Raw genomic sequence first — 16672 nt, 5'->3', positions numbered from 1 at the left:
TCCACTTTTTACTTCATCTTTTGTATATATTTTGTTTGTTTACATTTCCCAATGGAAGAATGCACATTTTGACATAAATTTCTCACTGTTCTAAAATGTTTTCGGGATATAAATTTGAACAGTTTTGATAATTCTGGCTTTTGGATACTGTTCGGAACATACCTTTCTCCCTAATCAACTGTCATCTCGCATTCCTTGTGTTTACACAACAGTGCATTTTGCACCGAGTATCTGGTCATCAACCATGAAGACATTAATGTTGAAGATGTTTTCATGGCAAGAAGTAATTCCAGTGTAATGCAACAGCAAAGGAACTTACAACGAACTTTTCGTTCCTTATGTGAGTTGGTTATGTGCTCGGCTGATTAATTGATGTTTTGTGTTTTACTGATAGGCTGGATCTGGAGTTGGATCTGAATTAAAATTTAATTGGCTGGTTCTTGACACTTAACCAACTCGCCCACCAAGTTTCATCCGAATCCGTCCACAACTTTTTGAGATATCCTGCTATATCGGGTTGTCGGCGACGAAAGCGTCTCCCCCACCAAGTTTCTTGGTGAGGTGGGTGGATGATGTGGACACCCAGCAGGACGAAGAACAAAACCTGTCAAAGGGTGGAGGAGCTCCTTGTGGGCCAACGGCCATCCATATATTGTGCCAAACTGTGTCTACGGACTTCCTCCTGCAGTTGGGTTACTTCATATTAGGAGGTTGGTGGCGGGATTTATATTCCAGCCACCGTAACACCCTTCTTTCCACATACCATTCCAGAAGCATAAAAAAAATCAGAAAACCCACTCCGTGGGAGTACCTCCTGTGCAGCTTCCCTTCGCAGGGCAGCTCACCGCATGATGGGATTGGGGCAAAGCCTTCGGGACCCCCAATCTTTGATGATAGGAGGGAAACCACTGGGTAACATTCCCGGGTCAGAATGCAGAAGAGTGTGTCGGAGTGGTGCTGAGGTATCGTCCACCAGACGGCGGTCTCCTTGGGTTAACCTGAAGCGGTCCCTTCAGGTGGGTGCCTGGAATGTCCTATCCCAAAGAGAGGATGATCACCTGTCTCTGTTATCATCTGAACTCAAGCGTTTGGACATCAGGATTGCAGCTCTCTCTGAGGTTCGGAGACCGGATTGCGGCGAGATCGTGGTGGGTGGTTACACCTACTATTGGTCTGGTCGCTCTGATGGTTACCATACTCAAGGATTTGCTGTAGATGTGTCCAAGAAGCTGACCCCAATGATAATTGAGGTAACACCGGTGAACGAGTGAATTATGAGACGAAGGATTCGTCACTCCTTGAGTGTCATTTCCCTGGTCGCTGTTTATGCTCTTCCGGAGGCAAGTGATCTCACCGTGAAGGATGCATTCTATGCCACACTCAAGTCTGTGGTTGATCAGTGCCCCAGGCGAGATACACTTCCAGTCTTGGGAGATTTCAATGCATCGACTGGAAGTGATAGGGATGGTTATGAGACATGTGTTGGTCTCCATAGGTCTGGAATTGTGAACATGAATAGCACTAAGTTCCTTGACTTTGCAAGAAGTCATCGACTTAGGGTGGACGGTTCATGGTTTCAGTGCACACAAGCTCATCGCTGGACTTGGTATTCCATCACTGGTGGTGTGGAAAAGGAGATTGATCATGTGCTCGTTGATGGTCGCAGGAGGTTGATCCAGAACTATAGGGTCAACTGGAGTGCTCTGATCCTCAATACTGACCAACGAATTGTTGTAGCAACTCGAAAGTTGCTCCTTAAATCCAGGAGCATGGTACCACCCCAGCCAAGGCTGGATGTTGGCAAGCTCAAGGATGAGATGGCAGCTGAGGAGTTTGTGACCAGGCTGAGTGGAGATTTGGGGGGGGGGGTTCTGAAGAGTTGTGGAGTGCCTTTAAGATCACCGTCCTTGATGTTGCTGGGAGATGCCTTGGAACTCACTGGAGGGTGAAGAAGAATTTGGTCTCCTAAGGGACACCGGATACCATTGCCCAGAGTCACAGGTCCAGGCTGAATGGCAGAGCTGAGCTGTTCAGGGAGCTGAGGCATAAAACTGTACGTGCGCTAAGGGTGGACAGGGAGGCCTATGTGTGAGAATCTGTGAGGGTGTAGAGCATCACCTGTCGTCAAGTTATTCTCGTCCTGCTTACAGGGGAATCCGTGCATTGCGTTCATCCAAGCCCATCCCTCAGTGTACTGCGGTTAGAGCAGAGAATGGTAGGCTCTTGACAGAGGAGTCTGAAGTGAAGGCCCGCTGGGACGGTTACTTTGAGTGGTTTTACCAGGCTGATCCACCAGCTGTCCCGTTGGACATCAGGGGTGTTACAATCCATATTGCTGACCCTCCAATTAACTGTGGTCCACCTTCGTTTGTGGAAACACAGGCTGCAGTGAACTGGTTGAAATGGGGGTAAAGCTCCAGGGATCTGTGGCATCCATGCTGAACTTCTCAAGGCTGGTGGAAATGCTGTAACTCGTGTCGTTGCATGCAGTTTTGTGCTCTGCCTGAAACACAGGCATCATCCCAACTGATTAGAAGAGGGGCCTTGTTGTACCTCTCTGGAAAGGGAAGGGTGATCGCCAAGACTGCAACAACTACCGAGGGGTGACGCTGCTCTCAGTGCAGGGCAAGGTTTTTGCTCGGATAATTCTTGATAGGGTTCGCCACCATCTGCTTGAGCACCAGCGTCCAGAGCAGTCAGGCTTTACACCAAAGAGGTCAACGATTGACCGTATCCTTGCTCTTCGGGTCTTCACTGAACACAGACGAGAGTTTCGGCAGGGCTGCTTACAGCCTATGTTGATCTCTGCAAAGCATTTGATTCAGTGAATCGGGATGCCCTCTGGAGGATTCTTGGTCTTCGTAGGGTGCCATCAAAACTGATTGATCTGATGTCTGAACAAGACTCTGGTACTGAGAGTGCTGTGAGATGTGGTGGTACCATCTCTGACTTATTTCCAGTTGTTACTGGAATTTGTCAGGGGTGTGTACTGGCCCCCACACTTTTCAGCACTTGTATGGACTGGATTCTGGGGAGGATGTCAGAGAGATCAAGCTGCGGTGCATCGTTTGGGAATGTCAACATCTCTGACCTTGATTTCGCAGATGATGCAGTCATCTTTGCGGAGATTCCAGATATCCTTTTGGGGGCCCTCGAGGTGCTGAATGAGGAGTCGAAGCCGCGAGGATTATAGGTTTCCTGGGTCAAAATTAAGATCCTGCATAGTCTGTGAGTGTCAGCTGTGGCTGTGTGGACATTTGACTCATTTTCCTGATGCTAATCCTGCTCACCAGATTCTCTCAGCGAGGAAGCTTCTTGAGTGGTGGAGGCCAATGGGCCAACCTCTTGCCTTGTTGTTGCAGCAGATTGATCACATCTCATGGAGATGGGGATGGGCCAGGCATCTGTCTGGGGGATGGCCAGACAGAGGCCCTTGGAGTTCCGGCGGAAAGTGTATGCAGCAACATGCTGCTGCGGTGCATCCTCCCATACCTGACCTGCTACACTACCAGTCAAAAGTTTTAGATCACCCCCATTTTTCCAGTTTTTACTGAAATTTAAGCAGTTTAATGTTTCAATTTACTCTGAAATTAAAGCGTAGAACAAATAAACGATTGAAGATAAAAAAGAAATCATGGAATCTTTTGTTGAACAAAGTTTAATCTAAATTTTTGACTCATCAAAGTAGCCACCTTTTGCAGATATAACAGCCGAACATACTTGTGGCATTCTTTCTGCAATGGAAATCAAATATTGTTTGGAAAGTTCTTCCCAACAATGTTGCGGAAGTTCCCACAAACGTGTTGCACCTGTAGGTTGCTTTGCTTTCACCCTTCTGTCCAGTTCATCCCAAACCAGCTCGATGGAGTTCAAGTCTGGAGACTGTGCTGGCCATTCCATGATTTGAAGCCTACCGTCTTGTTCTTTTCTTCAAAGGTAGTTCTCACATAGCCTGGAGGTATGTTTTGGGTCGTTATCTTGCTGTGGGATGAACCCCTGACCAACTAGGTGTAGACCAGAGGGTATTGTATGGCGCTGCAAAATACTGTGGTAGCCCTTTTGGTTCAGGGTGCCAGTCACTCTGTCAAGTTGCCGACTCTGGATCCAGCAAAAGAGCCCCAGATCATCACGCTTCCTCCTCCATGCTTGACAGTTGGTGTCACACACTGAGGAACCATCCTTTTGCCTACTCGACGGCGTACAAAAACCCTGCGTGATGAACCGAAGATTTCAAATTTTTATAATCAGTCCATAAGAGATTCTTCCATTTTTCAGTAGTCCACTGGTGGTGCTTCATGGCCCAGGCAAGCCTCTTTTTCTTATTTTGCAATCTCAGCAATGGCTTTCTTCCTGCCACTCGACCTGTCAATCCTGCAGATCTAAGTCTTCTCTTCACAGTTGAAACTGAGACTTCCTTACTTCAACCAGTGTTAAGCTGTGCTTGAAGCTGCTGTCCTGTGAGCCGCCAATCACACAAACTGTTGACTCTCAGAAACTTGTCTTCTGATTGTGTTGTGACTTTTAGTCTGCCAGACCTCTTATTGTCAGAGTTTCCTCCAGTTTACAAGAGCCTTTTGATGGTGTTGGAAACTGTACTCACTGACACTTTGGCTGACTTTACAATTTCTCTAAAAGAATGACCTACACTTTTAAGGGTTATAATGGTCTGTCTGTCTTCCTTTGTCAATTATCTTTTTCTCGCCAGTATGATTGCAATATACTCCTTCCTGCATTGCAATATTGTCCAAATCATGCTTCAGAGGGTGTAACAACACGGTCTGTTCCAACACTGCTTTTATACAGATGGAGAGTGAGTAACTTATCAACAAAAATTGGGACACCTGTAGGAATTGTTTGCATCAACTTTCAAGGCTTAATTTACTTCTATTGCTGCAGAACAGCTGCAGTTGTTAACCCATTACTTGTTCCCTGAAAAGGGCCTTTTTTAACAACTCTGAAATTAACATTATTTTTTAGTTTCTGGGAACCTAAGCTTTTTTTAACCTCTGGCAGTTTACCGCTTCGCTTTGTACCTTTTCAGGTTATTCACTGGACTTGAACTGCTTAAATTTCAATAAAAACTGAAAAATGGGGGTGTTCTGAAACTTTTGACTGGTTGTGTCTCTGTCATTTTCTCTCTATCACTCAATGGTGAGAAATCACTTTAAACAAATTCTCGGATCCGGTTCCTGATTCAGATCTTCACCAACGTCTAATCAATTCTTCCTTGTTACATCCCCAACCTGCCCATCAAGGTTCGTCCGAATCTGTCCACAATTTTTTGAGATATCCTGCTATATGTCGTTTTTGGACCAATCTCCCATTGGTGAAGAATCACTTTGAAAATTCTCAGCTCCAGATACGGATTTGGATCTTCACCGAAATCTATTCTTTGTCCTCGTCACATATCCAAGCTCTCCACAAAATTTCGTCCACATTTTCCCAAACTTTTTGAGATATTTTGTTCACAAACAAACAGACAGACATACAAGGGAGAAAACATAATGTCCTTCCACCTTCGGTGGCAGAAGTAACAAAAAGATAGTTTTCAAAAACTTTCTCAAAATTTTCATCACGTTCGTCATTTTTAATCTGTCCTCACATTCTGAGCTCATTGGTCTTCGTATGCCGTGTGTGGACACACAAATTTTCATCACGCACTTTTGCCTCTTATCTAGCTTCGTATACTGAGCTTGCTGTAACTGTGAAAAATTCCCCCATTAGGCTAAGGTGCTTATAAAGTTTGAACTCTTGTTGGAGTGTCATGATGTCACTGAGCTCGGGTTCAACTTGGCATTTAGCTTTGGAGTTGGATTAAAATCCTTGGATCCAAAGCCCACCACCCTAACCATTAAGCCAACACCAGGCATATCCGGACCTGAACCAGAATCGAATCGGCTTGTCCTTCTCACCGAACCAACTCGTCCAACAAGTTTTATCATAACCCGTTCATAACCTTTTGCAACATCATGCTCAATGTAGATTTTGATGCGATCTCTCAATTGTGAAGAATTGCTTTAATAATTCTCGGATCCTGATCCGGTTCCAGATCTTTTCCCAAAAATCGAATCAATTCGTTCTTGTCACGCACTCAACCTGCCCACGAGGTTTTGTCCAAATCCATGCATAACTATTTGAGATATCCTGCTCACAGACAGACAGGGATGAAAGCATAACCTTGTGGAATTGGAAAATAATCCATAAGAGCGGATGGAATCGCAATATTCCTATAAAAAAAAAACCTACATGGGTATCAGTTAATGAGGAAAATGGATCGACATTGAAGCAAAAGCATTGCAGTGGTGCGTTCATTCAGCCCCACTGAACGTTGCTTTGTGACGTGATGCAATTGGAAAGGAAATTCACCCCATCAGACGTACCAGAGCGTAACGACATTCCTTGAGCGACTGCCTTGCTTATGGTGGATCATATTACTTGTGCGACCGATGCAGGTCTTAGCTGAAGCCTCGAGATGATTTCAAACGAAGGTAGATGACCTGAAACTTTGTCCAATTGGTTTTTGGTTTTGATCGCTTCTCAGCAGTTTATTGAAGATGAGGTGTAATCAGCATTGCATTGCCTTATAAAATAAAGGCTGAGCTTCGTTCTCTATATTTTCACTGTTTCCGCAGTTTTGACCTCGAGAGTGGCTACGATTTCCTGGATGTCTATGACGGGCCTGATGAGTATGCCGTGCTCCTTGGGTCCTTCCACGGTTCAGGCCTCCCGCCACGACTCGAGAGCTCAGGCGGCGACCTCCACCTGGTCTTCCGCAGCGATGGAACTGTCGGTCATGCTGGTTTTCACCTGGAGTACCAGGGTGAGGAGGAATTTCCTTTCTCTTTTGTCACTTTTGTTTTTTTATTCGTCATTTTTTTTTTTTTGGTGTGATGCATTGTTATTTATTTCCCTTTAATCTTGTCCATTTATTGTAACAACAGAACTATGTTAATATCATGCCTATCTCATAGCTGATAATCCCGCGTCTCATTTCCAGTGGAATTGAATGGGATTAAAATTTTATCGTTTAATGCACTTCCAAGCAGCAAGTGCTCTCTCATGGAACATGAATTCCAAGTTGACCATATAAGTTGGTTGTGCTATCTGATTGCATTAGTTGTACCTACTAACAACACTACATTACCTTTTCCAAAAAGATTAGGGTTTTTCTTCTGACATCATCATCACTTTGATTACAGTGAAGGATTAACAACATTTCCTCGTTCAGATCCTCATTGTTCTCAAACCACTGTGCCCTGTAATGCTTGAAGAATCATGATCCATTTGCATCGTGAGATGATTGTCTGTTTTACATTGTGGTGTGGAGAAACCTTTTACTGTGTGTTGTATTTATTCTGTTGCTCTATTCCCTTGCCCAATCCATCACCTTTGTTCTTTTCTTTCTCTTCCTTTTTCTTTGCTGTATTCTTCTCCCTAAACTGACTCTTTCCCCAGAGAAGGCTCGTGAGTCTTGCTACCAGCCAGATCATGTGCGGAATGCCTCTCGCGTTAACGGACCAGTCCTTGGTTCGTCACTGTCTGCATCTTCACTTCCTGGATCATCTCATCTTGGCTCCACAATTACTTTTGTTTGTGAGGATGGCTACATCCTCCAAGGTCGATCCACCCTGACTTGTGTAGCAGCAGGGGCTGATGCCAGACCCACTTGGGATTATCCACCACCAACCTGTGAGGGTGAGAATATGCAGAGAATTCCTTTTCTACTCTGTTTATGATTATTTTTAACCTGCGATAACTTATGGTCTTTCTGAACCAGTTGTTCTTGAAACGATGGCTCACAGTTCCATTCCATGTGCTGTGGGATTTGCATGTAAACAGAATGTGACCATTGTTTTACAATAGACATTCTGGGAGCAATAGCATATCCTCTACAAAGAACAAAGCATCATCCTTGACCTTCACCCACAGCTCAATGTGGAGGTCATGTGACTGGAGACTTTGGCACAATTTTGTCTCCTGGTTTCCCAGACAACTATCCAGCATCACAAAGTTGCCTCTACCGCATCACTGTTGCTGATGGACATGGTAGGCTTTGTTAGAAACTCTGCCTCATTTGGGCTCGTTTGTTCTTTCTTTGCGATGCATTCTATTATGGTATTCTGAAGCTGTCAAGTTCACCTGAGCTTGGCTCTGACCTTGACCAACCACTTTATCTCACTGATGAGGACAATAATTTTGTAAGTGTTGTCCAATAAATAATTGCACTCCCACATAATAATTAACCCCCCACCCCTCCATCTTAAGGGAAAGCTAATTGCTGTTGGTGGGTTTGTTTCTACAATTAGCACCCCCAATTTTAATGGTACCACAGAGTTTCTTCGGCCCCTTGGAGTAAGAAAGCACCATTTAAAATTTTTGTCTCTTCCTACACTCTCAATGCTCCCAATTTCTGAACTATATCAATTTTTGAGCTGTATCTTGCAGCCGGCTGAGACTTTTGGAATTTCATTTTGCATAAATAATGGGAAGAGAAAGTCTGTGGGTCAAAATAGTGTTTTTTTACTTTGACCTAATTTTTATTATCATGACCTAATTATAGCCGTTATAAAAATTTTCAACACAACTCGAAGAATGTTTTCCGATCAGAACAAAATTGTCCTCTCCAGAGAGCCTATAGGAAGCCGCATTTAGCTTCAATTCACATCATAACCGTCTGGGTTAAAGATCAAGGTCTTAAACCCCTTCTTCTTCTTGTGTACAGCAGCTTGGCTGCCGGGTAGCTATCATTTTGTTAGGGCATGACTATACCGCTGATGCTGTGCCCCGATACCAGTACAATGGAACTCATTTCGCTGACCTCAGAAGGATGACAGGCTGAGTCAACCCCACCAGGTGTTAATTCAGTGGCCAACCGGGCTCGAACTCAGGACCCTAAGAGCCCAAGCTAGCCATCCTAACTTACACTCCTAAGAGTAGGAACCACCATTTAGGTTTTTCTCACTTTTTAGGTCATCTCCCGAGATGACCTCATAAAGCCAGACCAAATGTCCGTCCGTCCGTACGTCCGTCCGTCAACAATTTTTCTTTCCGATCTTGATGAAACTTAGTATGTGGGTAGAGGTCGATGAGTGTTGCACAATGATATAACTTTTGTCCGGGTTCAAGGTCAGGGACGAGGTCACGACGTCACGTAAGTTATAAACATCGCCATTTTCAAAACCTATCTAGTCTGCCATTCTACAAGATATTCGGCAACTGTTTATTGATTATGATAGAAAAAAACTGGACAGATTTTTGAATTTCCGTCCTGTTTGGCCGCCACGTAACCTGGAAGATGGTCAAAAACACCTCCCGGTACAAAGAAAACTTTTTACTTCCGATCTTGATGAAATTTGGGATGTGGGTAGAGGTCGATGAGTGATACCCAACAACATATTTTTTCCCAGATTCGAGGTCAGGGTCAAGGTCACGAGGTCACGAAAGTTGTGAAAGTCGCCATTTTCAAAACCTATCTAGTCTGTCATTTTAGGAGATATCTGGCAACGGTTCATCGATTATGATAGTAAAAAACATTCTAGAGATGACCGTCACCCCCACACAGGGGTAATTTTTTTCTTCCAATGTCCAAGGACATTCGGGGTGAAATTTTCCCTCGGTAATGGAAATACAAAGTACGCAGGGTTGATGTTTTTTTTGACCTTGACCTAATTTTAAAGGTTGTGACCCAATTATAGACATTTTAATATTTTTCACCAAAATTTGATCAAGGTTTGTCCGATCAGAATTAAAACGCCCTCACTCGATAGCTGACAACAAGGTGCATTTAAGCGTAATTAACTTACCCCTCCAGGTTAAACTTTAAGGTTTTACACCCCTCAAATTACTCAACCACCATTTAGGTTTTTCTCCCTTTGTTTTTTTTTTCTGCCAATGTCTGAGGTGTATCTCTGAACTGGCTGGGACTTTCGGAATGAAAATTTTCATCAATAATGGGAATAAAAAGTTTGCGGTGTTGACATTTTTTTTTGACCGTGACATAATTTAAAGGTCATGACCAAATTTTAGACATTTTAACCTTTTCCACCAAAACTTGATGAAGGATTGCTAATCAAAACAAAATTGCTCTCCCTATATAGACTTGAGCAAGGTGCATTTACACTTAATTTTCATCATTCTCCTCCAGGTTAAAGGTCAAAGTCAAATAGCTGTCTGAAATAAAAACACGTTTTTTGTCATCGCTCAATTTTGCCATTGTGGAATCTCAAAGACCAATTGGCCTTCCAAGATCATCTTGCATCATAATAGTGGACCTCCACTGAAGCTGTGCACCCAATATTTGTTTTGTGTCCTTGACCTACTTTTTTTGGATTGTGACCTAATTAACAAAAAAACACTTTTTTGATCTTAAATAATTTTCCTCTGATTTTCATGATGTTGAGTTTTATGGATACATTGTAGATGGGGACACATTTTCTTTGTTTATACTCTATCCATAAATATTGAAGGTCAAGATCATATGGTGGTCCGAAAAAAAAGTATGGCCATCAATGGATCACGAGCCAAGGGTAAGACTCCTCCAGTTGGGGGAGGATTACCCTTGGTGATCGCTTGGTGATCGCAGATATCTGCATGCATATTGCCTCTTTTGGGTTGGCTCTCCTCTACCTTGTGAACCTCTTCCTTATATCGACCATTATTTTCTTGTTGGTGGTGGTAACAAGTTTGAATTGGACATTTAATAAACTGATGTTGAAATAAACTTTCATGTTGAGTGAGAAATTGTAAGGGGTGTGGGTGATGTTGCCATAAATATATATTTCCGTGTGATATCGGATTCCCAGGTTCATATCCCAAATACTGTGTTGATTTGTCCATTTTATACTGGTTAATCATCAATGTGTCGTATTTGCACAAGTTTCTCAGTGGCATAGTTTAAGAGTTATCATAGGCATCATGAGCAGATTTTAAATCCCTGCCCTAATCAACAGGAAGCAATGCATCAGGTGGTGTGTTCATGTCCCGTGAAATAATACTACCAGGGCGGCTTTTTTTCTTGCCTGTCCTTGGGACATGTAGATTTTACATTTTACATATCCCATCAACCGTTGATCCTGTCAAATTATTCGTACTGTGAGCATGTGGGGTGATACTTTTATGCTTCTTTGAAATCTTTGCTGGTGCATGGTGATGGTTGAGTCAGAAAAATATCTCGTCCCCTTCCGATAAAACCTGGTGGTGCCTTGTCAAGTTTGTCTCTGGAGCATGCTCCACCTCCATTCCAACCCTCTCTTCAAGTGGCTCCACAGACGACATAAAATGGAGCATTCTAAAAGTTTTACAGAGATGCTGCCAACAGTTCAATGGATGCCAAAAGGAAAACAAAATATGAGGCATTCGATACAAGATGCTGGAGGCAGAATTGTTTATATCTGCAGGGAAAATTCCTCATTTTTTTTTCCTGCAGGCAGTAGCAAACGTCTACAGTTAGCATACCCATCATTGATGTGGGAAAATATGAAATCTGTTCGATCGGCCTGTTACCCTATCAAAATCCCACGCCACCCGTCACCTGTCATTTGGTACATCTGCTCGATAAAATATGTTGAAAGCGTTTTATCAAGATGTCTTCATTGCTGGCGTCTCCTCCAGGTGTCTTTATTGCTGGTGTCTCCAGGTGTCTTCATTGCTGGTGTCTACAGGTGTCTTTATTGCTTGTGTCTCCAGGTGTCTTTATTGCTGGTGTCTCCAGGTGTCTTCATTGCTGGTGTCTCCAGGTGTCTTTATTGCTCGTGTCTCCAGGTGTCTTTATTGCTGGTGTCTCCAGGTGTCTTCATTGATGGTGTCTCCAGGTGTCTTCATTGCTGGTGTCTCCAGGTGTCTTCATTGCTGGTGTCTCCAGGTGTCTTCATTGCTGGTGTCTCCAGGTGTCTTCATTGCTGGTGTCTCCAGGTGTCTTCATTGCTGGTGTCTCCAGGTGTCTTCATTGCTGGTGTCTCCAGGTGTCTTCATTGCTGGTGTCTCCAGGTGTCTTCATTGCTGGTGTCTCCAGGTGTCTTCATTGCTGGTGTCTCCAGGTGTCTTTATTGCTGGTGTCTTTATTGCTGGTGTCTCCAGGTGTCTTCATTGCTGGTGTCTCCAGGTGTCTTCATTGCTGGTGTCTCCAGGTGTCTTTATTGCTGGTGTCTCCAGGTGTCTTCATTGCTGGTGTCTCCAGGTGTCTTTATTGCTGGTGTCTTGAAGTGTCTTCATTGCTCGTGTCTTCATTGCTGGTGTCTCCAGGTGTCTTTATTGCTGGTGTCTCCAGGTGTCTTCATTGCTGCTGTCTCCAGGTGTCTTCATTGCTCGTGTCTACAGGTGTCTTTATTGCTGGTGTCTCCAGGTGTCTTCATTGCTGGTGTCTCCAGGTGTCTTCATTGCTGGTGTCTCCAGGTGTCTTCATTGCTGGTGTCTCCAGGTGTATTTATTGCTGGTGTCTCCAGGTGTCTTCATTGCTGGTGTCTCCAGGTGTCTTCATTGCTGGTGTCTCCAGGTGTCTTCATTGCTGGTGTCTCCAGGTGTCTTCATTGCTGGTGTCTCCAGGTGTCTTCATTGCTGGTGTCTCCAGGTGTCTTCATTGCTGGTGTCTCCAGGTGTCTTCATTGCTGGTGTCTCCAGGTGTCTTCATTGCTGGTGTCTCCAGGTGTCTTCATTGCTGGTGTCTCCAGGTGTATTTATTGCTGGTGTCTCCAGGTGTCTTCATTGCTGGTGTCTCCAGGTGTCTTCATTGCTGGTGTCTCCAGGTGTCTTCATTGCTGGTGTCTCCAGGTGTCTTCATTGCTGGTGTCTCCACGTGTCTTTATTGCTCGTGTCTACAGGTGTCTTTATTGCAGGTGTATCGAGGTGTCTTTATGCTTTCATTTTTTTTTCTTTTGCTTTTATTTTTATTCTCTGGGCCGTATGAGATTATTCTGAGCTTTTTTTTTCGAAAAATGTTGGTACGTCTATTTTCGAGTAATACAGCAGAGTGCCTTGAGATTGTCCTTGACAGAAGGCAGCCTTGTGTTTGTCATAATTTCCTGAGTCGTGGCTTTTTTTGCCTTTTTAGGTCATCTCTTCGAGCATGACCTAATAATATTGGTGTTGAGAGTAGAGGTGATGATCCGTCCGTCCGTCCGTTCACAATGAAGTTGAAGCGGGAGATCTGGTCATTAGTGATCCTGATAGAGGTCGATGAGCCATACGCGATGGTATGACTTTCAAGGTCACCGAAGGTCAAGGTCACGAGGCCTTTGAAGTTGCGAAAATGACGATTTTCAAATTATATCTCCTCTGCCATTTCTCAAGCGATCTTGAATTTGATTGTGGCATATGAATCTATGGGACAATATCTAAATTTGGGCAGGACGGATTTTCGAGATTCGTTTTCGCGTCACGTGACTTCAAAATTGGCAAAAAATGCGAAAATGACGATTTTCAAAATCTATCTCCTCCTACATTTCTCAAGCGATCTTGAATTTGATTATAGCATATGAATCTATGGGACAATATCTAAATTTTGATTGGGCTGGATTTTCGATATTCGCTTTCGTTTTTGTGTCACGTGACTTCAAAGTTGGCAAAAAATGCGAAAATGACGATTTTCATGCGAAAATGACGATTTTCAAAATCTATCTCGTCCTACATTTCTCAGGCGATCTTGAATTTGATTGTGGCACATGAATCAATGGGACAATCTCTAAATTTTGTCGGGCCCAATTTTCGATATTCGCTTTCCTTTTCGCGTCACGTGACTTCAAAGTTTGCAAAAACTGCCCTACCTTCAGGAGGCTATATATTTTCGTGCAGAGATGACTGTCACTCCCGCACGGGGGTAATTTTATCCTTTTGATATCTGCTGCACAAGGAAGTTCCTGTTGTCCTCTCACTTTCTCGTGTTGGTTGTGGCAATTGGGAAACTCTGTTATAGCTCAGAAATTGTTCCTGTTTAAAATTAAGGCTGAACAATAAACAGTGTTTCAATATGGATACAAACAAACACGACATAATAGTGACCGAAGCTTTTCGTGCTGCACTCTTCAGGGTAAAAATCGCAGCAAGTGAAGGTGAAGGAGGAAGTGCTTATATACGCAGGTCTCAATAAGGTAGACACTGATTAGTTCAACCGTAATGACGTCACGGTTAATCCGAACGCCCATTGGTCGGTCATCATCTTCACCTCAAGCTCCCATTGTCTGCAGCAGAGTTCGTCGATGATTGACGTTTGCAACCACATCCTGGAGAGAGGGGGGATGGGTTTCCCCTGAGATCCATTCACCATTTGTTACCCTACTTCCCTTGATCTTTCCATGCTGAAAGAGTCACAGAGATCACACAAATACTTTTGAAGACATAGTATCGGATCGGTGGTCAGGATGAAGGTTGCTTCCAACATACGTAAATGAAACGAGCTCCGACCTCGGCTCAATATCCTGAACATCTCTGCATTGTACTGGTCAGCACAGAAAGGGCTGGCAACCAGGTGCTGTGCAACGGCAGATGAAGCAGATACAGTGGCCGGTGGTTGCTGGATATTTCGACATGCTCGCACTGGTTGTGTTCTAACCCTCACAATCTTTCTTCAAATCGCCAAGGGGACGTGTTGTTTGATCTGATCAGCCAACCTTAGTGTTGTTCATTCCACGTACCGAGCTTCACATCGGCACTTAAACTCATAAATAACATTGCTGGTTTGTGAGGTGGGGAGCACATCCTTGTTGACTGACGTCAGCAAACGGCGAGAGGTCAAGATTACTCGGAGTTGCACAGCCAGAACCGTGTTGGACACAATATATTTGATTTGTACTTCAAACCGTCGTGATGATTACCCTTTCCAGGGCATCCTGATATAGACTGGACATTTGTCCGGACCAATCTGCCGATATTTTGTCGTGCTTAGAAACTTGTGTATGTATCTCTTAACTATATGCTCAGGATAACCATTCTCACCGAGTATATTCATGATTTTGTCAATTTCAGCAGGAATATTCAAAGGTGAACAAATCCTCTGTGCTCTGTTAACCAGGATATTGATCAAGGCAATTTTGTACCTCGTGGAGCTGTCGGAGTCCCACCGAGTATACTGCCCTGTGAAAGTCGGCTTCCGGTTGACGGAGGTTGTGAAACCAAGGTTGAATCTATCAACCAACACGTCCAAAAACGGTAACGTGTTTGACGATTCCAGCTCCGTGGTAAACTTCAGCGCTGGATGGAGAGTGTTGAGCCATACCTGGAAATTGTCACATGCCATCCGACACTCAATCAAAGCAAAAATGTCATCAACATACCGATAGTTAACGATGGGGGAATCGACCCCTTGCCGACCAGTCAGTTTCTGCATTTTGTGATAGCCTACAAAGATATTTGCAAGAGCTGGGCCCAATGGAGAACCCATGGCCACACCGTCCGTTTGAACACACATCATGTTGTTAAAAACTGAATTCCACCTCCCTTGTTGCTGTGTTCATTAATTCCACGAAGACGTGTTCCGAGATCATCGGTTGTTCCAGATCGGTGTGATACAGCAAATGTGCGCATATCTCAATCGTCTCCGTCAATTGTACATTCGTGAACAAGCTTTTAATATCAAAGGATGCCATGATGTTGTGCTCACTTGTCGGTGTTTTATCTCTAATTGATTCTGCAAATGTGAAGGAATCCTTAACCACAAAATGAGAAAGTGAATCCAATACTGGTTGCAGTACCTCTCCCAACCACTTGGCAAGTTCATGTTGTGCCAATCGCACCATGGACAGTATCGGTCTTGGAGGGATATTTTCCTTGTTTGACAATCTTCCTGCTGAAATTGACAAAATCATGAATATACTCGGGGAGAATAGTTATCCTGAGCATATAGTTGAGAGATACATACACAACTTTCCAAACACGACAAAATATCGGAAGATTGGTCCGGACAAATGTCCAGTCTATTTCAGGATGCCCTGGAAAGGGCAATCATCACGAAGGTTTGAAGTACAAATCAAATATATTGTGTCCAACACGTTTCTGGCTGTGCAACTCCGAGTAATCTTGACCTCTCGCCGTTTGCTGACGTCAGTCAACAAGGATGTGCAACCCACCTCACAAACCAGCAATGTTATTTATGAGTTTAAGTGCCGATGTGAAGCTCGGTACGTGGAATGAACAACACTAAGGTTGGCTGATCGGATCAAACAACACGTCCCCTTGGCGATTTGAAGAAAGATTGTGAGGGTTAGAACACAACCAGTGCGACATGTAGAAATATCCAGCAACCACCGGCCACTGAACCTGCTTCATCTGCCATTGAACAGCACCTGGTTGCCAACCCTATCTGTGCAGACCAGTACAATGCAGATATGTTGAGGATATTGAGCTGAGGTCGGAGCTCGTTTAATTTATGTATGTTGGAAGCAACTTTCATCCTTTCCACCTCAAGAAATTTTATGTCGTCAAAAGGAATTTGTACGATCTCTGTGTCTCTTTCAGCATGGAAAGATCAAGGGAAGTACGGGAACAAATGGTGAATGGACCTTCGGGGAGGGCCTCCCCCCTCTCTCCAGGATGTGGTTGCAAACGTCAATCATCGACGAACTCTGCTCCAGCCAATGGTATCTCGAGGTGAAGATGATGAGCCGACCAATGGGCGTTCGGATTAACCATGATGTCATTACGGTTGAACCAATCAGTGTCTACCTTATTGAGACCTGTGTATATC

At 44.0% G+C, this 16672-nt stretch overlaps 1 protein-coding gene across 3 annotated transcripts in view; it reads left to right on the top strand.

The window, feature by feature from the left end:
* LOC147027167 (CUB and sushi domain-containing protein 3-like) overlaps nucleotides 1-16672 on the top strand; it is a 1179270-nt gene that overhangs the window by 733081 nt on the left and 429517 nt on the right. For all 3 annotated transcript variants that reach the window (XM_085883358.1, XM_085883359.1, XM_085883360.1), the window contains 3 exons: nucleotides 6633-6820; nucleotides 7456-7695; nucleotides 7930-8046. In XM_085883358.1, the coding sequence (XP_085739484.1) occupies nucleotides 6633-6820; nucleotides 7456-7695; nucleotides 7930-8046 (545 nt within the window). The remainder of the gene's footprint in view (nucleotides 1-6632; nucleotides 6821-7455; nucleotides 7696-7929; nucleotides 8047-16672) is intronic.

This window comes from Eptatretus burgeri, chromosome 5 (genome assembly GCF_056783735.1).
Source record: "Eptatretus burgeri isolate ZD-2024b chromosome 5, Ebu_testis_v1, whole genome shotgun sequence".
NCBI classification, from domain to species: Eukaryota; Metazoa; Chordata; class Myxini; order Myxiniformes; family Myxinidae; genus Eptatretus; species Eptatretus burgeri.
The sequence above is the reverse complement of the archived record's forward strand: the minus strand, read 5'-3'. Positions and strand labels throughout refer to the sequence as shown.